Source organism: Cyclopterus lumpus, chromosome 16 (genome assembly GCF_009769545.1).
Source record: "Cyclopterus lumpus isolate fCycLum1 chromosome 16, fCycLum1.pri, whole genome shotgun sequence".
NCBI lineage: Eukaryota > Metazoa > Chordata > Actinopteri > Perciformes > Cyclopteridae > Cyclopterus > Cyclopterus lumpus.
This window is the reverse complement of record NC_046981.1, coordinates 167906-195508: the sequence shown is the minus strand read 5'-3', so window position 1 is coordinate 195508 and position 27603 is coordinate 167906. Positions and strand designations below refer to the sequence as shown.

The window sequence follows — 27603 nt, the reverse complement described above, 5'->3', positions numbered from 1 at the left end:
GTAACTCAATACAAGCAGGTCAACTTCCAATGTGCTCTTCCATTGTGAAATAGTTACACCTTCAAGAGCCTCTGCGGGAGATATGAGATTTAAGATTTTGGGCGATACTAAATAAATTGAATTGAATCAACAACCAAACCAAACGCTTCCAAACATTTGTAACAAACGTGATCTCTTGTCAGGGATCTGCTGTCAATGTGTCCCATTAGAGGTGTGTTGGTACAAAGGAGAAGCCTGCAGATGAAGAGGAGAGACATTAGGAGTGAGGCAGGTTTATAATATCAGCGTGAAACTGCATCCTTGACCAATCTCTATCTCCTCTGTGGTTTTAGGGAAGACGATTCCCAAAATATCTGATACTTTAAATAATAATCACAAAGACTTTAATTTGAATAAATGTCTTTATGTCACAATCACCGGATGAAAGAACACAATGCTGAAAGCTTTACAAACTGTTTGTATCTCTGGGGAGTGAGAAGAGAACCAATCACAGAACCAATCAGAGAACCAATCACAGAATCAATCAGATAACCAATCAGAACCAATCAGAGAACCAATCACAGAATCAATCAGAACCAATCACAGAACCAATCAGAGAACCAATCACAGAATCAATCAGATAACCAATCAGAACCAATCAGAGAACCAATCACAGAATCAATCAGAACCAATCACAGAATCAATCAGAGAACCAATCACAGAATCAATCAGAACCAATCACAGAATCAGAGAACCAATCACAGAACCAATCAGAGAACCAATCACAGAATCAATCAGAGAACCAATCAGAGAACCAATCAGAACCAATCAGAGAACCAATCACAGAATCAATCAGAACCAATCACAGAATCAATCAGAACCAATCACAGAATCAATCAGAGAACCAATCACAGAATCAATCAGAACCAATCACAGAATCAGAGAACCAATCACAGAATCAATCAGAGAACCAATCAGAGAATCAATCAGAACCAATCAGAGAACCAATCACAGAATCAATCAGAGAACCAATCAGAGAATCAATCAGAACCAATCAGAGAACCAATCACAGAATCAATCAGAACCAATCACAGAATCAATCAGAACCAATCAGAGAACCAATCACAGAATCAATCAGAGAACCAATCACAGAATCAATCAGTACCAATCAGAGAACCAATCAGTACCAATCAGAGAACCAATCACAGAATCAATCAGAGAACCAATTTACAGAATCAATCAGAACCAATCAGAGAACCAATCACAGAATCTATCAGAGAACCAATCACAGAATCAATCAGTACCAATCAGAGAACCAATCACAGAATCAATCAGAGAACCAATTTACAGAATCAATCAGAGAACCAATCAGAGAACCAATCACAGAATCAATCAGAGAACCAATCACAGAATCAATCAGAACCAATCAGAGAACCAATCACAGAATCAATCAGAGAACCAATCACAGAATCAATCAGAGAACCAATCAGAGAACCAATCACAGAATCAATCAGAGAACCAATCACAGAATCAATCAGAACCAATCAGAGAACCAATCACAGAATCTATCAGAGAACCAATCAGAAATAATTGGAGAACCAATCAGAGACATAATCAGATAACTAATTAGAGAACCAATTAGAGAACCCATTAGAGATCCAATCAGAGAACTTTAAATCAGAATGTGCCAACATGTCCTCTCCAATTGTCCCGAACCCACATGATGCAGTGACATCCCGCATCGCCTTAAGTCCTCATGTCCTTTTGAAAGAACTTCACCCTGCAGATGGACACTGGTTCATTTGACTGACCTCACAGAAACAGGAATTCTGGGTAATTAAGTTCTTAAATCTCTTGTCGCCACTTGAGGTTGACAGAATGCAAACATCCCAAAAGAGTCCAGGCTCAGCCGAAGGCGTTTCCGTTGCGGGCAGCGTGGGCGCTGATCCGGTTCCTGCTGCGGACGGGTCGGTCCCGGCTGAAGACGGTGTCCTGGTCACTGTCCAGCTCTGACTCTGACATCATCAGGCTGGAGTTGTGCTCGGTGCTGCGGTGTTTGATACCTGAGAGACATTTCCAGAAACAAAGAATCTCAGTTGGTAGAATATGAAGAAAAACACCAACAAGCATGTTTTCATTGGGCACTGCTGCTCCTTCAAAATAAAATGACAACACGGCAGCAGTCCTTTATAACGCTACTCTATCAAAATAAAATGACTGAACACGGCAGCAGTCCTTTATAACGCTACTCTATCAAAATAAAATGACTGAACACGGCAGCAGTCCTTTATAACGCTACTCTATCAAAATAAAATGACTGAACACGGCAGCAGTCCTTTATAACGCTACTCCATCAAAAGAAAACAAAAGATATTTACTCTGTTGTGTGTAGTCTGGACCAAAGGTTTGTTTTTACTGCACAGTTTTTTTCATCAATGTATTGATATTCTACGATAAATAGGAATGTCCTTTTTTACGTGCAAACCAGCCAGCAATAAAAGCAACCTCAAACTATCTTTATTTTACACAAAGCCACAATGAATCCACAGGTCAAGACAGTGACCACTGTGCATCTCTACTTGTGAGTGTGACCGTTCTGGACGTGGCAGTGTTCTCTCTATTGGCAGCGCTTTGAGCTCTCAGGGACACCGTACCATCAGGACCAATGAGGCTCTGAGTGAAGGGACTCACTGAATTTAGGTCGGAGCTCTACCCTCTCCTGGTCGTCCATGTTGTCCAGGATGGTGTATTTGGTTTTCTTCCTCACTTTGGTCTGTCTCCTCCTGAACATAGTGGACACAAACAGGAAGTTCAGCATCACAGAGATCCTCAGTAAGCAGAGGACGGTATGAAAATGATGAAGCCTCAATGACCACCAACGTTAATCACGGAGTTCCACAAGGTTCTGTGCTTGGACCAATTTTATTTACCTTATATATGCTTCCTTTGGGCAATATTATCAGGAAACACTGCATAAACTTTCATTGCTATTCAGCTGATACTCAATTATATCTATGGATCAAACCAGAGGAGACCAACCAGCTCGCTAAAATTCAAGAATGTCTTAAAGACATAAAAACATTAAAAAATTTTATTTAACCAGGTGAGTCCCATTGAGATTAAAAATCTATTTTTCGAGGGTGACCTGGACAAGACAGGCAGCAGCATAAGAAACAGATAGTTACAAACAAACAAAACACAGAACAAGACAAGTTAAAAGAAACTAAAAGTTAAGAGACAGAGTTAATTTAAGAAACATTGACATTTTTGGGAACCTGCCTCCATTTCTTTCATTTTATATTTAGATTTCAGATCTTTGAGTTTGAACTCATTCTGCAACATATTCCATGATGAGGGTGCAGAGTACACAAAAGTTGTTTTCCCTGTTTCTGTTCTGGTTTTTGAGACAGTGAGCATCAGGAGAGTATTGAACCCAAAGAGTATTGTCCCACACTTTTCTCCATGATGAGGACACACAGGTAGTTTGGCAGCAAACCAAGGATTGCCTAATAAATGAAGGTGTACCAATGACAGCGCCTCCCGGTGGCCAAAGCAGGCCATCCTACCTGAGAGTATAACTCACAGTGGTGAGTCAGAGCTTTACAGTTGGTAATGAACCAGTGAAGCACGGTGAGCCGCGTCCACCATATGAAGACAGTTAGCAGAGGCATGTAAAGAAGACCACCATAGTCCAACACAGGTAAAGAAGACCACCATAGTCCAACACAGGTAAAGAAGACCACCATAGTCCAACACAGGTAAAGAAGACCACCATAGTCCAACACATGTAAAGAAGACCACCATAGTCCAACACAGGTAAAGAAGACCACCATAGTCCAACACAGGTAAAGAAGACCACCATAGTCCAACACATGTAAAGAAGACCACCATAGTCCAACACATGTAAAGAAGACCACCATAGTCCAACACATGTAAAGAAGATCACCATAATCCAACACATGTAAAGAAGATCACCATAGTCCAACACAGGTAAAGAAGACCACCATGGTCCAACACAGGTGAAGAAGATCACCATAGTCCAACACAGGTAAAGAAGATCACCATAGTCCAACACAGGTAAAGAAGATCACCATAGTCCAACACATGTAAAGAAGACCATCATAGTCCAACACAGGTAAAGAAGACTATCATAGTCCAACACATGTAAAGAAGATCACCATAGTCCAACACATGTAAAGAAGATCACCATAGTCCAACACAGGTAAAGAAGACCACCATGGTCCAACACATTTAAAGAAGACCACCATGGTCCAACACAGGTGAAGAAGATCACCATAGTCCAACACAGGTAAAGAAGACCACCATGGTCCAACACATGTAAAGAAGACCACCATAGTCCAACACATGTAAAGAAGATCACCATAGTCCAACACAGGTAAAGAAGACCACCATGGTCCAACACATGTAAAGAAGACCACCATAGTCCAACACATGTAAAGAAGATCACCATGGTCCAACACATTTAAAGAAGACCACCATGGTCCAACACAGGTGAAGAAGATCACCATAGTCCAACACATGTAAAGAAGATCACCATGGTCCAACACATTTAAAGAAGACCACCATGGTCCAACACAGGTAAAGAAGATCACCATAGTCCAACACATGTAAAGAAGATCACCATAGTCCAACACAGGTAAAGAAGACCACCATGGTCCAACACATGTAAAGAAGACCACCATAGTCCAACACATGTAAAGAAGATCACCATGGTCCAACACATTTAAAGAAGACCACCATGGTCCAACACAGGTGAAGAAGATCACCATAGTCCAACACATGTAAAGAAGACCATCATAGTCCAACACATGTAAAGAAGACCACCATAGTCCAACACATGTAAAGAAGATCACCATAGTCCAACACATGTAAAGAAGATCACCATAGTCCAACACAGGTAAAGAAGACCACCATAGTCCAACACAGGTAAAGAAGATCACCATAGTCCAACACAGGTAAAGAAGATCACCATAGTCCAACACATGTAAAGAAGACCACCATAGTCCAACACAGGTACAGAAGATCACCATAGTCCAACACAGGTACAGAAGACCACCATAGTCCAACACATGTAAAGAAGACCACCATAGTCCAACACATGTAAAGAAGATCACCATAGTCCAACACATGTAAAGAAGATCACCATAGTCCAACACAGGTAAAGAAGACCACCATAGTCCAACACAGGTAAAGAAGATCACCATAGTCCAACACAGGTAAAGAAGACCACCATAGTCCAACACAGGTAAAGAAGATCACCATAGTCCAACACAGGTAAAGAAGATCACCATAGTCCAACACATGTAAAGAAGACCACCATAGTCCAACACAGGTACAGAAGATCACCATAGTCCAACACAGGTACAGAAGACCACCATAGTCCAACACATGTAAAGAAGACCACCATAGTCCAACACAGGTAAAGAAGACCATCATAGTCCAACACATGTAAAGAAGATCACCATAGTCCAACACATGTAAAGAAGACCACCATAGTCCAACACAGGTACAGAAGACCACCATAGTCCAACACATGTAAAGAAGACCACCATAGTCCAACACAGGTAAAGAAGACCATCATAGTCCAACACATGTAAAGAAGATCACCATAGTCCAACACAGGTAAAGAAGACCACCATAGTCCAACACATGTAAAGAAGACCACCATAGTCCAACACATGTAAAGAAGACCACCATAGTCCAACACAGGTAAAGAAGATCACCATAGTCCAACACAGGTAAAGAAGACCACCATAATCCAACACATGTAAAGAAGATCACCATAGTCCAAAACATGTAAAGAAGACCACCATAGTCCAACACATGTAAAGAAGACCACCATAGTCCAACACATGTAAAGAAGATCACCATAGTCCAACACATGTAAAGAAGATCACCATAGTCCAACACATGTAAAGAAGATCACCATAGTCCAACACATGTAAAGAAGATCACCATAGTCCAACACATGTAAAGAAGACCACCATAGTCCAACACATGTAAAGAAGATCACCATAGTCCAACACATGTAAAGAAGACCACCATAGTCCAACACATGTAAAGAAGATCACCATAGTCCAACACATGTAAAGAAGACCACCATAGTCCAATACAGGTAAAGAAGACCACCATAGTCCAACACATGTAAAGAAGACCACCATAGTCCAACACATGTGAAGAAGATCACCATAGTCCAACACATGTAAAGAAGACCATCATAGTCCAACACATGTAAAGAAGATCACCATAGTCCAACACATGTAAAGAAGATCACCATAGTCCAACACATGTAAAGAAGATCACCATAGTCCAACACAGGTAAAGAAGACCACCATAGTCCAACACAGGTAAAGAAGACCACCATAGTCCAACACAGGTACAGAAGATCACCATAGTCCAACACATGTAAAGAAGACCACCATAGTCCAACACAGGTAAAGAAGATCACCTGTCCTAAAAAGATGCACCATCATATCTTAAGGAGCTTGTAGTACCATATTGCCCCACTAGAGAGCTGCGCTCACTAAATGCGGGGCTACTTGTAGTTCCTAGAGTCCTAAAAAGTAGGATGGGAGCAAGAGCCTTCAGTTATCATGTAAAGAAGATCACCATAGTCCAACACATGTAAAGAAGACCACCATAGTCCAACACATGTAAAGAAGACCACCATAGTCCAACACATGTAAAGAAGATCACCATAGTCCAACACATGTAAAGAAGATCACCATAGTCCAACACAGCTAAAAAAGTAGCAGCAACTAATCGCTTTTTTACATTAGTTGAAAAGCACAGCTTATTTCGAAAACTTTTTCACCAGGTAGTGCACAATGTATGACCTGCAACTTCCTGATGTTAAACTCAGACAAAACTGAAGTTATTTTACTGGCCCTGAACACCTCAGAGATCAATTATCTGGTGATGTGGTTTCTGTAGATGGCATTGCCCTGGCATCCAACACCACTGTAAAGAATCTCTAGTTATCTTTGACCGAGACTTGTCCTTTAACTCCCACGTTAAGCAAATCTCAAGGACTGCATTTTTTCATCTACCTAACATTTCAAAAATCAGGCACATCTTGTCCTAAAAAGATGCACCATCATATCTTAAGGAGCTTGTAGTACCATATTGCCCCACTAGAGAGCTGCTCACTAAATGCGGGGCTACTTGTGGTTCCTAGAGTCCTAAAAAGTAGGATGGGAGCCAGAGCCTTCAGTTATCAAGCTCCTCTTTTATGGAACCAGCTTCCACTTTCAGTCCTGGAGGCAGACACAGTCACCTCATTTAAGAATAGACTTAAGACTTTCCTCTTTAATAGCCCTTATAGTTAGGGCTGAATCAGGTTTGCCCTGGTCCAGCCCCTTGATATGCTGCTATAGGCTTATAGGCTGCTGGGGGGTGTTTTAGGATACACTGAGCACCTATCTCCTCTTCTCTCTCTCCTTTACGTTTCTTCATTGCACCTTATTAACTCTGTAACGCTGTTCATTCTGTACACATGACATTTTCACTTTAAACTTACATTAAACTGTTTAAAATACTGTTAGTCTTCAGTACATTTAATATCTTTCAATTCTTGTGTTGATTGTTGTTAATGTTATTGTCTATTGTTGCACAACCCACCATGACAAATTCCTTGTATGTGAAAATATACTTGGCAATAAAAGGTTCTGATTCTGATCTATTGCTTCTGTCCATCCGGGGAAAGGGATCCTCCTCCTGTTGCTCTCCTGAAGGGTTCTTACCTTTTTTACCCTGAAATGTTTTCTTTGTTTTTTGGGGAGTTTCTCCTGATCCAATGTGAGGTCAAAGGTCAGAGATGTGTACAGATTGTATAGCCCAGAATCACAAATGGATTCTGGGCTATACAAAATAAACTGAATTGAATTGTAAATGGGTTCACCTCCTGCAGCAGCAGATGAAGGTCCAGCTGACGGACAGGATGAAGACCATGAGCACGAAGCTGGTCAGGATGACGTACAGCACCCTCCACTCTGAGAGGAAGAGCAGACCACAGTCACATGGTCTGAGTTAAACCTGCAGCACTCAACCAGGAAGAGAAAATGAGCTGCTACTAAAAGACTCCTGTTGGCCCTCTTTAGGGGGCACGGAACTAATACTACTACTAATAATAATATATATAGTATATGTACAAGTTGAGGTACTTTTCTTGATGATCATGCCACTTTGTCAATGAATTAATAATAATGTTATTTATGTTAATGTATTAGTAATAATGTTAATAGTGTTAATGTATTAGTAATAATGGTACTATATTGGTAATAAAGGTAGTATATATTAGTAATAATGTTAATTATGTTAATATTTTAGTAATAATGTTAAAGATGTTAATGTATATACATTTTGTATTAGTACTTTTACTGAAGGTTCAACAGTAAAAGCTGATCAATACCACAGTTACTCTCGCCGTCACCGAGGTATCTGCGAAGGAGGTTCTCCGTCCAGAAGGGGTCGCATGCACACTCCTTTGTGATTGGATCACACTGACCTCGGCCCGAGCAGTGAAGCAGGCACACTGAGAGGAAACGGGACCAATAAAAGCTTCATTATGATGTGTGTGTCTTTAGAGGCCTTGAAACAGGCAGCTCAAAGAGGAAACTACAGGAACATGGGACAGTTATTCATACCAGAGCAGTGTCTGCCAGGCAGATGACTAATATGGAATCCTATAACCCAGAGGAGCGTCTGGCAGGCTCTCTGCAATGATCAGGTCTCTGCAGTGATCAGGTCTCTGGAGTAAACAGGTCTCTGTAGTGAACAGGTCTCTGGAGTAAACAGGTCTCTGTAGTGAACAGGTCTCTGGAGTAAACAGGTCTCTGTAGTGAACAGGTCTCTGGAGTAAACAGGTCTCTGCAGTGATCAGGTCTCGGGAGTAAACAGGTCTCTGGAGTAAACAGGTCTCTGCAGTGATCAGGTCTCTGGAGTAAACAGGTCTCTGGAGTAAACAGGTCTCTGCAATGATCAGGTCTCTGCAGTGATCAGGTCTCTGCAGTGATCAGGTCTCTGGAGTAAACAGGTCTCTGCAGTGATCAGGTCTCTGGAGTAAACAGGTCTCTGGAGTAAACAGGTCTCTGCAATGATCAGGTCTCTGCAGTGATCAGGTCTCTGCAGTGATCAGGTCTCTGGAGTAAACAGGTCTCTGGAGTAAACAGGTCTCTGCAGTGATCAGGTCTCTGGAGTAAACAGGTCTCTGGAGTAAACAGGTCTCTGCAATGATCAGGTCTCTGCAGTGATCAGGTCTCTGCAGTGATCAGGTCTCTGGAGTAAACAGGTCTCTGGAGTAAACAGGTCTCTGCAGTGATCAGGTCTCTGGAGTAAACAGGTCTCTGCAGTGATCAGGTCTCTGGAGTAAATGGGTCTCTGCAGTGAACAGGTATATGCAGTGATCAGGTCTCTGTAGTGATCAGGTCTCTGCAGTGATCAGGTCTCTGTAGTGATCAGGTCTCTGCAGTGATCAGGTCTCTGCAGTGAACAGGTCTCTGGAGTGATCAGGTCTCTGCAGTGATCAGGTCTCTGCAGTGATCAGGTCTCTGGAGTAAACGGGTCTCTGGAGTAAACGGGTCTCTGGAGTAAATGGGTCTCTGCAGTGAACAGGTCTCTGTAGTGATCAGGTCTCTGCAGTGATCAGGTCTCTGCAGTGATCAGGTCTCTGCAGTGAACAGGTCTCTGTAGTGATCAGGTCTCTGCAGTGATCAGGTCTCTGCAGTGATCAGGTATATGCAGTGATCAGGTCTATGCAGTGATCAGGTCTATGCAGTGATCAGGTCTCTGCAGTGATCAGGTCTCTGCAGTGATCAGGTCTCTGCAGTGATCAGGTCTATGCAGTGATCAGGTCTCTGCAGTGATCAGGTCTCTGCAGTGAACAGGTCTCTGTAGTGATCAGGTCTCTGCAGTGATCAGGTCTCTGCAGTGATCAGGTCTCTGGAGTAAACGGGTCTCTGGAGTAAACGGGTCTCTGGAGTAAATGGGTCTCTGCAGTGAACAGGTCTCTGTAGTGATCAGGTCTCTGCAGTGATCAGGTCTCTGCAGTGATCAGGTCTCTGCAGTGAACAGGTCTCTGTAGTGATCAGGTCTCTGCAGTGATCAGGTCTCTGCAGTGATCAGGTATATGCAGTGATCAGGTCTATGCAGTGATCAGGTCTATGCAGTGATCAGGTCTCTGCAGTGATCAGGTCTCTGCAGTGATCAGGTCTCTGCAGTGATCAGGTCTCTGCAGTGATCAGGTCTCTGCAGTGATCAGGTCTCTGATCGGTTTGAACTCACAGACGGTGTCGACTCTCAGGACCCTGAACAGCAGGTAGTCGCTCTTCTCTCTGAGCAGCTGGTTCCTCAGCAGAACCACCAGCCGGGAGCTAGAGATCGGACCTGCGGGGCCCCAAATCGAGAACCGCAACACGGTGCTGCACCAACACACACAGACAGAAACTATTATTACTATTTATATGTATTATTGTTACTATTTATTATTATTAATATTATTATTATCATTATCATTAAACTCTGGATGATTCTATAAATGTCTTAAGGCACTAAAGTATTTCTAGTTTTCCTCTATTTAAAACAGCTCCGTAATTATTACATCAATACATTTCATTTCATGTCATTTAGCTGACGCTTTTATCCAAAGCGACTTACAACCATGTTACATTCATAAACCGTAGAACAGCTACAGGGAACAATTCAGGGTTCAGTGTGTTGCTCAAGGACACATCGACTAGGGCGGGGATTGAACCACCAACCCCCTGAATGAAAGACGGACCTGCTAACCACTGACCCACAGTCGCCCCCCCATCAAACTCAACCAGTCAGTCAGTAAACCAGTCAGTCAGTACACCAGTCAGTCAATAAACCAGTCAGTAAACCAGTCAATCAGTAAACCAGTCAGTCAGTCAATAAACCAGTCAGTCAGTACACCAGTCAGTCAATAAACCAGTCAGTAAACCAGTCAATCAGTAAACCAGTCAGTCAGTAAACCAGTCAGTCAGTAAACCAGTCAGTCAGTACACCAGTCAGTCAATAAACCAGTCAGTAAACCAGTCAATCAGTAAACCAGTCAGTCAATAAACCAGTCAGTAAACCAGTAAATCCGTAAACCAGTCAGTCAATAAACCAGTCAGTAAACCAGTCAATCAGTAAACCAGTCAATCAGTAAATCAGTCAGTCAGTAAACCAGTCAGTCAGTACACCAGTCAGTCAATAAACCAGTCAGTAAACCAGTCAATCAGTAAACCAGTCAGTCAGTAAACCAGTCAGTAAACCAGTCAATCAGTAAACAAGTCAGTCAGTAAACCAGTCAGTCAGTAAACCAGTCAGTAAACCAGTCAATCAGTAAACAAGTCAGTCAGTAAACCAGTCAGTCAGTAAACCAGTCAGTAAACCAGTCAATCAGTAAACAAGTCAGTCAGTAAACCAGTCAGTAAACCAGTCAATCAGTAAACCAGTCAATCAGTAAACAAGTCAGTCAGTAAACCAGTCAGTAAACCAGTCAATCAGTAAACAAGTCAGTCAGTAAACCAGTCAATCAGTAAACAAGTCAGTCAGTAAACCAGTCAGTAAACAAGTCAGTCAGTAAACCAGTCAATCAGTAAACAAGTCAGTCAGTAAACCAGTCAGTCAGTAAACCAGTCAGTAAACCAGTCAATCAGTAAACAAGTCAGTCAGTAAACCAGTCAGTCAGTAAACCAGTCAGTAAACCAGTCAATCAGTAAACAAGTCAGTCAGTAAACCAGTCAGTAAACCAGTCAATCAGTAAACCAGTCAATCAGTAAACAAGTCAGTCAGTAAACCAGTCAGTAAACCAGTCAATCAGTAAACAAGTCAGTCAGTAAACCAGTCAATCAGTAAACAAGTCAGTCAGTAAACCAGTCAGTAAACAAGTCAGTCAGTAAACCAGTCAATCAGTAAACAAGTCAGTCAGTAAACCAGTCAGTAAACCAGTCAATCAGTAAACAAGTCAGTCAGTAAACCAGTCAGTCAGTAAACAAGTCAATCAGTAAACCAGTCTGTCAGTAAACCAGTCAGTAAACCAGTCAGTAAACCAGTCAATCAGTAAACAAGTCAGTCAGTAAACCAGTCAGTCAGTAAACAAGTCAATCAGTAAACCAGTCTGTCAGTAAACCAGTCAGTAAACCAGTCAGTAAACCAGTCAATCAGTAAACCAGTCAGTCAGTAAACCAGTCAGTAAACCAGTCAATCAGTAAACCAGTCAATCAGTAAACCAGTCAGTAAACCAGTCGTGGTACCTGAGGTGCGAGTGTCCCTGCAGCGCTCGGACCCTGATGTCGCTGTCGAGGACGTGGATCAGGGCGGCGAGCTGCCGGACCACCGTGTCCCTCTGAGCCACGCTGACCTGAGACACCGACACCAGCATCTCCAGCTCCACCTCCTCCCCCCCGCCCGGCTCTACGGAGACACAGCGGGGACAAGCTTCAGCAGATCCTCGTGAGCCGTCTGGCGGTCCATTAACGATCGGCACCTACCTGGTCGGACCTCCACGGTGGCCGTGGCTGTGCTGGAGCGCCCCTGAGCGTCCGTCACCCTCAGCTGGAACAGGTAGGTTCCCTCCACCAGGTTGGCCAGGTAGAGGGAGGCCCGAGTCTCCGAGGCGTACAGGACGTCCTGCAAACAGACATTCAGCACGGTATAAATATAATAATTTGTTGATCACCGGATTAAAAACTGACTCCAGTGGAATTATTAATTTTATTGTAATCATACTTTTTGTTATTTATTAAATCATCACTAAAACGTAAACATATATACATAAAAACGTGGTTCATTCATTGAGGTGTTGAAGCGCTTTGAGTGGTTGGAAGACTAGAAAAGATTGTACAGACCATTTAATCTCATATAATCCTAATTCACTTTGATGTAATCCAGTGTAATCAACTCTAATAATAATAATAATAATAATAATAATAATAATACTCTAACATACTGTAATCTTATTTGATCTAATCATTTGAATCAGTAATCATAAATATCTTGGCGTGATACTGGATAAAAATTCGAACTCCAAGAAAGAGAATGGTTAAAACTATAAAGTATAATTTGGCTAATTTTAAACATATCAGAAACTGTCTCTCTCTGGATGCTGCCAAGATCTTTATGCATGCCATGGTCCTTTTCCATATTTCATATTGCATTACATATTGGGGGCAGGCAGGTGAAACAATTCAATTCATCCATCCATCCATTTTCAATACCGCTTATCCTCATTAGGGTCGCGGGGGCGCTGGAGCCTATCCCAGCTGACATAGGGCGAAGGCACAATTCAATTCAATTCAATTCAGTTTATTTCGTATAGCCCAATATCACAAATTACATCCTCCCCTCAGAGGGCTTTACAATCTGTACACATACGACATCCCTGACCTTTGACCTCACATCGGATCAGGAAAAACTCCCCAAAATAACCTTTGACAGGGAAAAAAGGGAAGAAACCTTCAAGAAACAACCATAAGACCACTGGAATCCCTATATAAACAAATTCTTAAAACATTGGACAAAAAGCCATTTGATATTCATCACTGTGGGATACTGAAGAAATACAATCTGCTGAGTTTTGTGAATTTTAGACTATTTTCAAATGTGTGCATGGTCTATAACATTCTAAATGCTTCGGCCCCTCCTCCACTGGGTAACCTGGTGTCCAGTTGCTCAGTGAATCAGATCCACTTGAATAGCCTCTATACGCGACTGCACTGTTCGCCGCACTGCATTCGGTCATTCATCTTTTCTGTGAAAGCCACAAAACAGTGGAACACCCTGCTGGACGTGGTGAAGAGTTGCAGCTCTATCAGCACTTTTAAAAAGAAACTGAAAAATCAGTTGAAAGCTGGTCAGCGGTGTACTCATTGAGCAAAATTATTATGGTTTGTATTTCTTACTTAAATACAGATATAATAATAATAATACTAATGTACTGACCCCAGCAGCAGGACTCTGGCTGTCTCTGACCCACAGATAGTGGACCTCGGTCTGGTCTCCGTCGGTCACGGAGCCCAGAAGGACCAGAGAACTGTTGGGCAGAGAGACAGTGTGGCTGCCACTGGCATGAGCCACAGGAGGAAGACTTGTGGCTGCAGGAGGACGACAGTAAAGATGTTGGAATTAACACAGAGGTCTGGTGTGACAGAGTTCAGTCTGTCTGTCTCCCTCTCACCTTCCTGGACCCTGACAGTCAGTGAAGCTCTGTCTGTTGCCCCCTGCTGGTCAGAGACAGTCAGTCTGAAGGTGTAGCGTCCCACCCGAAGACCTGATGCCGTGGCGACTGCCTGGTCCGCTCTTTCCAGCTTTAACCCCGGGGGGCCGCTGGAGAAACACGACAGGGAAACCAGAGTCGGTACAGCAAAGGCTTGAAGAGAGTTATTCATCTTCAGCGAACTGCTTGTGTCCTACCTGACGGCATCCCAGCGGTAGCTGGCGATGCCGCAGTCGTCGGTGCTTCTGCTGCCGTCGAGCGACAAGCTGCTCATTGGGAGGAGCAACTTCCTGTCAGGACCAACGATGGCCACAGGGCCACGGTTTGACCCCCTGACCTCTGATACTGAACAAAGGGGGAGGGTAGCAATGGACAGGAAAATGAGTCACCGTATATTTAAAGGTTTTAATTCGCACAGATATACAGACACTGTTAATGAGAGAGAAGTCGAGCTGAAGATAGTTCATTGATTCTGTTGATGCTTGTGGATGAACCATGCTGCTGTGTAGAAGTTTAAAATACAGTTAATTTGAAGGATAATGAATTATCTTGTGTTAGTTCCTATGGAGTGAGTCCAGGTGGTTTGATGCTGCTTACAATAACTTTCATTTAATATTATAAACACTGCCTGTTTATCTAGAAATGTACCAGAGTCTGCAGTTGCCGCGGTTGGAGGGATGGTGCTAGGTGTTTGGGTGGTGGTGGGGACAGAGGTCAGAGCTCTGTCTGGGAGATGGGTGGTGGTCGGTTGAGCGCTGACTGCTGACTGGAGCACCTTCAGTACATCTGAGGAGCATCAAGAGTTCACAGTTATTACTGAGATAAACTATGACAACTAATTTTGCATTGATGCAAAATAATCAAGCAAGGCAATAAAAGATATAAAAAAGAAACAGGACTAAACAATAGGATAAAAGACAAGTTGCCTGAATCTGGTCTTGAACTACAGCAAATCGTTATAGCAGCCTGTCCTGTGCCGGAGACAAATCTTTAGAGAGGCCTCCAGAGGGGTTCTGCCTTTCTACAGCTCTTGGTCCTGCCTCCTGGTTGCCTCCAGAATGGTATAGCTCTTGGTCCTGCCTACTGGTTGCCCGCAAGAGCAGTAGAACTCTTGGTCCTGCCTCCTGGTTGCCCTCCAGAAGGGTATAGCTCTTGGTCCTGCCTCCTGGTCACCCTCCAGAGCGGTAACGCTCTTGGTCCTGCCGCCTGGTCGCCCTCTAGAGTGGTACAGCTCTTTAATCCTGCCTCTGGTCGCCCTCTAGAGTGGTACAGCTCTTTAATCCTGCCTCTGGTCGCCCTCCAGAGTGGTACAGCTCATAAAACCTGCCTCTGGTCGCCCTCCAGAGTGGTACAGCTCTTTAATCCTGCCTCTGGTCGCCCTCCAGAGTGGTACAGCTCTTTAATCCTGCCTCTGGTCGCCCTCCAGAGTGGTACAGCTCTTTAATCCTGCCTCTGGTCGCCCTCCAGAGTGGTACAGCTCATCAAACCTGCCTCTGGTCGCCCTCCAGAGTGGTACAGCTCTTCAATCATTATTATTTCCAAATAATAATGTATGATTATTGTCATAACACACAGGTTTGTAACATACTTACCTGGCTGTATGGACGTGCCGATGGGCCAGGTGGGTGTGGCGAGGCCGGGAAGGGAAGGCCTTTTATGGTTGTGTTGGGTAGTGACAGTCGTCGGTTTCGGGAGCAGTAAAAACATCCTTGAAGTTGAATCAATGCTAATTTGTGTTTCGGTCTGTGAAGAAAGAAAATAAACGTGAACATTCATTATCAGAGTGAGACGTAAAATTACTCTTTCAGTCTTTATGCTAAGCTAGGCTAGCTACGTAACACACACACATTACATCCATATATATATATATGTATATAATATATAATGTGAAATGATTTCTTTAAATTGAAAGCAATACCCATGTACTGTACAATACTCGTGTAGTGTACAGTACTCATGTACTGTAAAATACCCATGTACTGTACATTACCCATGTACTGTACAATACCCATTTACTGTACAATACCCATGTAGTGTACAATACTCATGTACTGTACAATACCCATGTACTGTACAATAACCATGTAGTGTACAATACTCATGTACTGTACAATACCCATGTACTGTACAATACTCATGTAGTGTACAATACCCATGTACTGTACAATACTCATGTAGTGTACAATACCCATGTATTGTACAGTACCCATGTATTGTACAATACCCATGTACTGTACAATACCCATGTAGTGTACAATACTCATGTACTGTACAATACCCATTTACTGTACAATACTCATGTACTGTACAATACCCATGTACTGTACAATACTCATGTACTGTACAATACCCATTTACTGTACAATACCCATGTACTGTATAATACCCATGTACTGTACAATACCCATGTAGTGTACAATACCCATGTATTGTACAGTACCCATGTATTGTACAATACCCATGTACTGTACAATACTCATGTACTGTACAATACCCATGTACTGTATAATACCGATGTACTGTACAATACCCATGTACTGTATAATACCCATGTAGTGTACAATACTCATGTACTGTACAATACCCATGTACTGTATAATACCCATGTAGTGTACAATACTCATGTACTGTACAATACCCATGTACTGTATAATACCCATGTAGTGTACAATACTCATGTACTGTACAATACCCATGTACTGTATAATACCCATGTAGTGTACAATACTCATGTACTGTACAATACCCATGTATTGTACAGTACCCATGTATTGTACAATACCCATGTACTGTACAATACTCATGTACTGTACAATACCCATGTACTGTATAATACCCATGTACTGTACAATACTCATGTAGTGTACATTATTCATGTAGTGTACAGTACTCATGTACTGTACAATACCCATGTACTGTACAATACCCATTTACTGTATAATACTCATGTACTGTACAATACTCATGACATCTTAGATGATCTGTGACTCCTCCTGCCTCATAACAAATGGCCGGGCTCCGTCCACGAGTCCAGAATATTGTAGAAAATTATTGAGGTGGACTCATGAGAAGAATAGAGAGAATCACACACAATTTATTTTCACTGCTTCAATTGATTGAATTTCTGATTATGAATAATACATACATACACACTGATCTGCCAAATTAATTCAAATTAATATCATATATATATATATATATATATATATATATATATATATATGATATTAATGTTATGAACCCAAACACAGGGGCGTTTCATGTTCTAACGTTTGTGGGATTTCCACAACAAGTATAAAGCAGAAATAGTGGTTATTTCTTCCATTGTGGATGGCATAAGTTATAACTGTTTCTATGGAGATAAGCCACGCCCTCTCTCCAGCGCGAGTGAAGTGAATGAATAAACCACAAATAGACAGGCGAGTAAACTCACGTGAGTAAAGCGTTGTGAATATTCATGTGAACGCAGCATTACGCATTTAACTTGTCTGATATGTTGCCATGCTTCTTGTCTAGCCCTCACAGCGGTGTTAGATGTTCCATGATTATGGTCTGGAATTCCTCAAATACGTTCATGATCATCTCCTGCTCGTCAACGGAGAACAAAGAGACTGTTCCTTTGAGTTTATTTGACTTTGTCCTGTTAGAAAATCATGTTTCAGTATCCTGATTACTGAAGTCTGGTTCAACTATCCTGATTACTGAAGTCTGGTTCAACTATCCTGAGTACTGAAGTCTGGTTCAACTATCCTGATTACTGAAGTCTGGTTCAACTATCCTGATTACTGAAGTTTGGTTCAACTATCCTGATTACTGAAGTCTGGTTCAACTATCCTGATTACTGAAGTCTGGTTCAACTATCCTGAGTACTGAAGTCTGGTTCAACTATCCTGAGTACTGAAGTCTGGTTCAACTATCCTGATTACTGAAGTCTGGTTCAACTATCCTGATTACTGAAGTCTGGTTCAACTATCCTGATTACTGAAGTTTGGTTCAACTATCCTGATTACTGAAGTCTGGTTCAACTATCCTGATTACTGAAGTCTGGTTCAACTATCCTGAGTACTGAAGTCTGGTTCAACTATCCTGAGTACTGAAGTCTGGTTCAACTATCCTGATTACTGAAGTCTGGTTCAACTATCCTGATTACTGAAGTCTGGTTCAACTATCCTGATTACTGAAGTCTGGTTCAACTATCCTGATTACTGAAGTTTGGTTCAACTATCCTGATTACTGAAGTCTTGTTCAACTATCCTGATTACTGAAGTCTGGTTCAACTATCCTGATTACTGTAGTCTGGTTCAACTATCCTGATTACTGAAGTCTGGTTCAACTTTCCTGATTACTGAAGTCTGGTTCTAAATAAAATGATCACTTTGTCAGAACAATGCAAATGAAGTTCTATCTACAAAAAATAAATAATATTTGGCAAGAAAATATCTCATTGTGGCTGCAATTAACCTGTTTTGCACTGGATATATTTTCAAAATAACAAAAAAGTGCAATCTGTGAAATACTAAACAAAACACGTTCAAATATTTGTCAATAAAGAGTTTTACACTGCATATCTTTTCAAAACATCAATAACGTGCAGCCTGTTCAAAACAAAACAAAATTATTGCAGATAAGTTTGAGCCATCAAGTTTCATCAGTATTCGTGGCTGCAATGAGCCACCTTTCTACAACAAATCTTTTTAAGGTTGCAGGCTTGATCTGGTCACTCAATTCATGTTCAATGTTGAGCTTTTGTTTTGAAGGGCAACAGCAGAAAAGCCAAACAGTCAAACAAAATATGACAAAGCTGCTTTTTTCGTTTTCCTTTAAAATGATAATTATTTTATTTTTAATTGTGAAGCGGATCATTAAAACCACTGAGGCTCCTACCGGCTGTTCATGACGGTCACCGGAGCGCTGCCGGTGCTGATGAGGCTCACCGAGCGAGCAGGAACTCCACAAACTGACCACATGCTTAAACAACCAACTTCTCTCAGAAAACATCCTTACGTTACATTCCGTGACTCGATAACACTATTTAAAATATAAACAGTTGTGTATTTTCTCCCCCGTCATTGTTTCCTGTTCCTGGTGCGAAATGCATTCTGGGATATTGGCTGTCCACGCACAAGTCACCTCCGATACTTCCCCGGTAGAATGGGCGGATCAAGTCACATCCGGGCATTTGGACCGTGCTTGGCGAGAAGCGGACTTTAAATTGGAACAAGTACTGATGACGCCGCGACTGATAACGTTTCACAAGTCCACAAGCACACAAGTAAACAAGTCCCCCAGAACACAAGTACACGAGAACACAAGTACACTAGAACACAAGAACACAAGTCCACGAGAACACAAGTCCACGAGAACACAAGTAAATAAGTCCCCCAGAACACAAGAACACAAGAACACAAGTACACTAGAACACAAGTACACAAGTCCACGAGAACACAAGTCCACGAGAACACAAGTAAACAAGTCCACAAGAACACAAGTACACTAGAACACAAGTACACAAGTCCATGAGAACACAAGTCCACGAGAACACAAGTAAACAAGTCCACGAGAACACAAGTACACACGTACACAAGTACACGAGAACACAAGTACACTAGAACACAAGTACACAAGTCCACGAGAACACAAGTCCACGAGAACACAAGTAAACAAGTCCACGAGAACACAAGTACACACGTACACAAGTCCACAAGTAAACAAGTCCCCCAGAACACAAGTACACGAGAACACAAGTCCACGAGAACACAAGTAAACAAGTCCCCCAGAACACAAGTACACGAGAACACAAGAACACAAGTACACTAGAACACAAGTACACAAGTCCACGAGAACACAAGTAAATAAGTCCCCCAGAACACAAGAACACAAGTACACTAGAACACAAGTCCACAAGTCCACGAGAACACAAGTCCACGAGAACACAAGTAAACAAGTCCACAAGAACACAAGTACACTAGAACACAAGTACACAAGTCCACGAGAACACAAGTCCACGAGAACACAAGTAAACAAGTCCACAAGAACACAAGTACACAAGTCCACGAGAACACAAGTCCACGAGAACACAAGTAAACAAGTCCACGAGAACACAAGTACACACATACACAAGTCCACAAGTAAACAAGTCCACCAGAACACAATTCCACCAGAACAGAAGTAAACAAGTCCGCGAGAGCACAAGTACACAAGTCCACCAGAACAGAAGTAAACAAGTCCACCAGAACACAAGTACACGAGTCCACGAGAACACAAGTCCACCAGAACACAAGTAAACAAGTTCACCAGAACACAATTCCACCAGAACAGAAGTAAACAAGTCCGCGAGAGCATAATTACACAAGTCCACGAGAACACAAGTCCACCAGAATACAAGTAAACAAGTTCACCAGAACACAAGTCCACAAGAACAAGTACAGACAAGAACGCATATTGAGAAACGACCCACAAGAATCTTGGCCGTCGCGCATGCACACACGTAACCTGTTAACGTAAACAATTAAATGAAGGTACAGGCATTTCGTCATGTATTTATTAATGACTTAGTTTTATGTCTGTACTTTGTAATAGTTCTCAATAAAGTTTTCCCCTGCTCCCCACCTGAAAGACCACTGCGCCTCACTAGAGGGGCGCTTTCCACAGTTTAAGAACCACTGGGTTAAGTTAAACCAACAGGAATCAGAGGCTCAAACAGTCCTCCTCGTGAAGTGAACCACAGGAACCGGATCAATGAACCACTCACCGTTTTCTCTGCAGACGTAGTTGGTCTCCAGTTTTTGTCGTCTCCCTGTCGGACGTAACCCCCAGAGGAGGCTCTATTCTGGGCTGGGCTGCTTCCTGTCCGCCCCCACTGTGGACCATCCTCTGTCTCTGATTGGTTGAACTTGTCTCTTCCTTCCAAAGACGGCTGATTGTTCGGCCCTTCCCTCTCCTCCTGGCTTTTCTCTGGATGCTCTGCATCCAGCATGCCGGGGTCAGAGAAGTCCTGATGCGGCCCGTCCTCTAGGGCGAGGTCCTTCAGGGCCTCCAGGTCTCCGGGGGCCTCAGAGGATCGTACGAAGGGCCTCCAGCGGCCAGCATAGGGTTCTCCTCTCACAAACGACTGCAGCACCAGCGTCTGGGGGGACGCCCTCCGCAGGAAGGCCAGGAAGGAGTCGGCCCCGGGTCTCTCTCGGGGCCGGCAGCTCTCCTTCTGCTGACAGCTCAGGATGTAGCAGCGGCCTTCGAACAGCCAGGCCAGGTCGTAACCCGGCAGGTCGCAGCCGGCCGCCACGCACTGCGGCAGGGACGCCACGCCGGGCACCCGCTGGATGTCGCCACTCTCCACCGCCGGAGACACCACTGCCTCGGAGAAGGTCGCACCCTGCCAGCACTGAGACGTCAGTACAGCTGCAACACAACACAGTGCTCCGGTTTAGGTAGAGAGGTTCTCTTCATGGAGAACTACTAGAACACACACCACTGTACAGTAGTGAGGTTCTCTATATGGAGAACTACTAGAACACACACCACTGTACAGTAGTGAGGTTCTCTTCATGGAGAACTACTAGAACACCCCCCATTGTACTGTAGTGAGGTTCTCTTCATGGAGAACTACTAGAACACACACCACTGTACTCTAGTGAGGTTCTCTTCATGGAGAACTACTAGAACACCCCCCATTGTACTGTAGTGAGGTTCTCTTCATGAATAACTACTAGAACACACACCACTGTACAGTAGTGAGGTTCTCTATATGGAGAACTACTAGAACACACACCACTGTACTCTAGTGAGGTTCTCTTCATGGAGAACTACTAGAACACACACCACTGTACTGTAGTGAGGTTCTCTTCATGAATAACTACTAGAACACACACACCACTGTACAGTAGTGAGGTTCTCTATATGGAGAACTACTAGAACACACACCACTGTACTCTAGTGAGGTTCTCTTCATGGAGAACTACTAGAACACACACCACTGTACTGTAGTGAGGTTCTCTTCATGGAAAACTACTAGAACACACACCACTGTACTGTAGTGAGGTTCTCTTCATGTAGAACTACTAGAACACCCCCCATTGTACTGTAGTGAGGTTCTCTTCATGGAGAACTACGAGAACACACACCATTGTACTGTAGTGAGGTTCTCTTCATGCAGGGTTGAGGGTTGAGGTTGTAGAAATCTCGAGGAAGCTTTATGATGAAACTGTATGAAGATCTATTTTTTATTACGGCTTAAGGTTAGGCCTAATCAAGGGTGTGGGCTCTGTGAGTGACAGGTGGCTGTGGTCTCAGGTTGCTAACTGCTAGCTACCAAAACAAGCTGCCCCCCCCCCCCCCCCTGTGTCTCTGGTTCGTCATTATGAAGCCCACTGCTCCTCTTTGTAAGGCCCGCCCTCTGGAGCCTTTAAGTGCTGGGACTGGCCACGCCTCCATGTCTGTTCAGGTTACTTGTCCTGACCCGAACTCATGGAGGTCACTCTCGGACCTGAACCAGGAGGGAATAATATCTGGCACAGTAGACCCATTAAGAGTGGTGAGACTAAACCAGAGGTCTATGAACACGAGGACATCCAGAACATGAAGCAGACATGAAGCAGACTGAGAGGCTCACTCACCATCACTGACACTTTAAAGGTTCTTTACCTTCAACGCTGTGGAGCAGCAGCAGAATCCTCTTCTCCCACATGGTCAGCCTGAAACACACACACCACAGCTTCACTGGGAACAGGAACGCTTAATTCAATTCAGCTTATTTTATATAGCTCAATATCACAAATTATGAATTTGCCTCAGAGGGCTTTACAGTCTGTACACATACGACATCCCTGACCTTTGAACTCACATCGGATCAGGAAAAACTCCCAAGAAATAGAAAAAACCCTTTCAGGGGAAAAAAGGTAAGAACCCTTCAGGAGAGCAACAGAGGAGGATCCCTCTCCCTGGATGGACAGAAGCAATAGATGTCATGTAACCAGATGAACAGAGTTACATAATGAATATGACAGAATGTATGAATGGACCTCCACAATCCATGAAACAGAAGGAGGCAGAGAGGAGGGGGCGGGGGGACCCTATGAGATGTGAAGTCACAACGACTCCGGGGAGGAAGCAGAGTTAATAAGGTGCAATGGAGAGATGTAAATTCATCCATAAGGAGAGAGAGAAGAGGAGATAGGTGCTCAGTGTATCCTAAAACATCCCCCAGCAGCCTATAAGCCTATAGCAGCATATCAAGGGGCTGGACCAGGGCAAACCTGATTCAGCCCTAACTATAAGCACTATTAAAGAGGAAAGTCTTAAGTCTATTCTTGAATGAGGTGACTGTGTCTGCCTCCAGGACTGAAAGTGGAAGCTGGTTCCATAAAAGAGGAGCTTGATAACTGAAGGCTCTGGCTCCCATCCTACTTTTTAGGACCCTAGGAACCACAAGTAGCCCCGCATTTAGTGAGCAGCTCTCTAGTGGGGCAATATGGTACTACAAGCTCCTTAAGATATGATGGTGCATCACCAATCAAGGCTTTGTAGGTGAGGAGAAGAATTTTAAATGTGATTCTTGATTTTACAGGGAGCCAGTGCAGAGCAGCTAATACAGGAGTCATGTGATCTCTTTTCTTAGTTTTTGTGAGTACACGAGCTGCAGCATTCTGGATCAACTGGAGGGATTTAAGAGACTTATTAGAGCAGCCTGATAATAAGGAGTTGCAGTAATCTAGTCTGGAAGTAACAAACGCGTGAACCAGCTTTTCTGCATCTTTTTGAGACAAGATGTGCCTGATTTTTGAAATGTTACGTAGATGAAAAAATGCAATCCTTGAGATTAGCTTAACGTGGAGTTAAAGGACAAGTCCCGATCAAAGATAACTAGAGATTCTTTACAGTGGTGTTGGATGCCAGGGCAATGCCATCTACAGAAACCACATCACCAGATAATTGATCTCTGAGGTGTTCAGGGCCAGTAAAATAACTTCAGTTTTGTCTGAGTTTAACATCAGGAAGTTGCAGGTCAACCATGTTTTTATGTCTTTAAGACATTCTTGAATTTTAGCGAGCTGGTTGGTCTCCTCTGGTTTGATCCATAGATATAATTGAGTATCGTCTGCATAGCAATGAAAGTTTATGCAGTGTTTCCTGATAATATTGCCCAAAGGAAGCATATATAAGGTAAATAAAATTGGTCCAAGCACAGAACCTTGTGGAACTCCGTGATTAACGTTGGTGGTCATTGAGGCTTCATCGTTTACAAATACAAATTGAGATCGATCTGATAAATAGGATTTAAACCAACTTAGTGCGGTACCTGAAATGCCAATCGACTGATCCAGTCTCTGTAATAGGATGTCATGGTCAATGGTGTCGAACGCAGCACTAAGGTCTAACAAGAACAGTACAGAGATGAGTCCTTTATCAGCACTACGGTCTAATAAGACCAGTACAGAGATGAGTCCTTTATCAGCACTAAGTTCTAACAAGACCAGTACAGAGATGAGTCCTTTATCAGCACTAAGGTCTAATAATACCAGTACAGAGATGAGTCCTTTATCAGCACTAAGGTCTAACAAGACCAGTACAGAGATGAGTCCTTTATCATCACTAAGGTCTAACAAGACCAGTACAGAGATGAGTCCTTTATCAGCACTAAGGTCCAACAAGACCAGTACAGAGATGAGTCCTTTATCAGCACTAAGGTCTAACAAGACCAGTACAGAGATGAGTCCTTTATCATCACTAAGGTCTAACAAGACCAGTACAGAGATGAGTCCTTTATCAGCACTAAGGTCCAACAAGACCAGTACAGAGATGAGTCCTTTATCAGCACTAAGGTCTAATAATACCAGTACAGAGATGAGTCCTTTATCAGCACTAAGGTCTAACAAGACCAGTACAGAGATGAGTCCTTTATCATCACTAAGGTCTAACAAGACCAGTACAGAGATGAGTCCTTTATCAGCACTAAGGTCCAACAAGACCAGTACAGAGATGAGTCCTTTATCAGCACTAAGGTCTAACAAGACCAGTACATAGATGAGTCCTTTATCATCACTAAGGTCTAACAAGACCAGTACAGAGATGAGTCCTTTATCAGCACTAAGGTCCAACAAGACCAGTACAGAGATGAGTCCTTTATCTGCACTAAGGTCTAATAATACCAGTACAGAGATGAGTCCTTTATCAGCACTAAGGTCTAATAATACCAGAACAGAGATGAGTCCTTTATCAGCACTAAGGTCTAATAAGACCAGTACAGAGATGAGTCCTTTATCAGCACTAATGTCTAACAAGACCAGTACAGAGATGAGTCCTTTATCAGCACTAAGGTCTAACAAGACCAGTACAGAGATGAGTCCTTTATCAGCACTAAGGTCTAACAAGACCAGTACAGAGATGAGTCCTTTATCAGCACTAAGGTCTAACAAGACCAGTACAGAGATGAGTCCTTTATCAGCACTAATGTCTAACAAGACCAGTACAGAGATGAGTCCTTTATCAGCACTAAGGTCTAACAAGACCAGTACAGAGATGAGTCCTTTATCAGCATTAAGGTCTAACAAGACCAGTACAGAGATGAGTCCTTTATCAGCACTAAGGTCTAATAATACCAGAACAGAGATGAGTCCTTTATCAGCACTAAGGTCTAATAAGACCAGTACAGAGATGAGTCCTTTATCAGCACTAAGGTCTAATAATACCAGAACAGAGATGAGTCCTTTATCAGCACTAAAGTCTAACAAGACCAGTACGGAGATGAGTCCTTTATCAGCACTAAGGCCTAACAAGACCAGTACAGAGATGAGTCCTTTATCAGCACTAAGGTCTAACAAGACCAGTACGGAGATGAGTCCTTTATCTGATGCTTTAGGAGGTCATTTGTAATTTTCACCAGTGCTGTCTCTGTGCTGTGGTGTTTTCTAAATCCTGACTGAAACTCCTCAAATAAACTATTCTGATGTAGAAAGTCACACAACTGATTTGCGACTACTTTCTCAAGGATCTTAGAGAGGAAGGGAAGGTTAGAGATCGGTCTGTAGTTAGCCAACACCTCTGGATTAAGAGTGGTCTTCTTCAGGAGAGGTTTAATTACAGCTACTTTGAAGGAATGTGGTACATGGCCTGTTAGCAAAGACACATTAACAATATCCAGCAGAGAGGTGCCAATTAAAGGCAACACGTCTTTAAGCAGCCTCGTTGGGATGGGGTCTAAGAGACAGGTAGACGGTTTAGAAGTAGAAACCGTTGAGGACAATTGGTCTAGGTTAATGGGAGAAAAGCTATCCAAATATACACCAGGGCATACAGACGTTTCCAAGGCCACTCCTCTTGATGACAGATCGGCAGTAGTTGAGGGCAAGAGAGCATCAATCTTGACTCTAATAGTTCAAATCTTTTCATTGAAGAAGTTCATGAAGTCATTACTACTGAGGTCTATTGGAATACACGGCTCCACAGAGCTACTACTACTACTACTACTACTACTACTACTACTGAGGTCTATATGAATACACGGCTCCACAGAGCTACTACTACTACTACTACTACTACTACTGAGGTCTATAGGAATGCACGGCTCCACAGAGCTACTACTACTACTACTACTACTACTACTACTACTACTACTACTACTACTACTACTACTACTACTACTACTACTGAGGTCTATAGGAAAACACGGCTCCACAGAGCTACTGATACTACTACTACTACTACTACTTACTGGAACCAGGAACCCTTACTGGAACCAGGAACCCTTACTGGGAACCAACGAGCCAGAACCCGGCTCCAGTTTCAGCACCACGCTGCCGGACAGCGCCACCGTTAGCCCCGCCCCTTCCTCCCCGTGACACAGCAAACAGCTGTGATATATGATGGTATATTCATATGACAATGAGCTCATATTAGCTCCTTTAAAGGACTGCGTTCACAAGGTGCATCATCTAAAGGTGTCCCCCCTCATAAGCAGCCCATGATGAATACCATTGTCTCTACATGAATGTATTGTTCTCTTTGAGGAACATCAGCAGCTTCATCTGGTTCTAAACGTCCAACCGCCCGGAGACTGGGACCCGAACCCTCAGGTCTACTAGTGTATGTGTGTGAACGGGTTATGGCGCAGATGACGTCAGCTGGACGGTAAGAAGGATGAGAACATGTTTATAACCATAACCAAATAAAATAACAAAACAACGTGTCGGTAATTACGTCCCAAAGTTAAAACACCGGAAGGAACGGGAACGCACCTGGTTGTCCCCCCGGTCTCCCCGGTGTCCCAATGGCTCCTCACTGGTCCGGCTCGTTGGACCCGGTCCGTCCCGCAGACCACATCCCGGAGGGACCGGTAACAGGTGCTGAAACTGAAAACAAGTCCGGTGTCGTGTCCAGCCTGTGGTCGA

General features: G+C 43.1%; 1 protein-coding gene across 1 annotated transcript; it reads right to left on the bottom strand.

The window, feature by feature from the left end:
- Nucleotides 1–1480: 1480 nt before the first annotated feature.
- si:ch73-215d9.1 (dyslexia-associated protein KIAA0319) lies at nucleotides 1481–27603 on the bottom strand. The gene is made up of 15 exons (XM_034553971.1): nucleotides 27451–27603; nucleotides 22862–22911; nucleotides 20973–21619; nucleotides 15814–15964; nucleotides 14870–15007; nucleotides 14419–14566; nucleotides 14183–14331; nucleotides 13948–14099; nucleotides 12498–12636; nucleotides 12261–12420; nucleotides 10282–10418; nucleotides 8411–8533; nucleotides 7901–7991; nucleotides 2671–2762; nucleotides 1481–2042 (listed from the first exon to the last, which is right to left on the bottom strand). The coding sequence occupies exons 2-15, from the start codon at nucleotides 22902–22904 to the stop codon at nucleotides 1885–1887; spliced, it is 2328 nt and encodes a 775-aa protein (XP_034409862.1). The 5' UTR covers nucleotides 22905–22911; nucleotides 27451–27603; the 3' UTR covers nucleotides 1481–1884.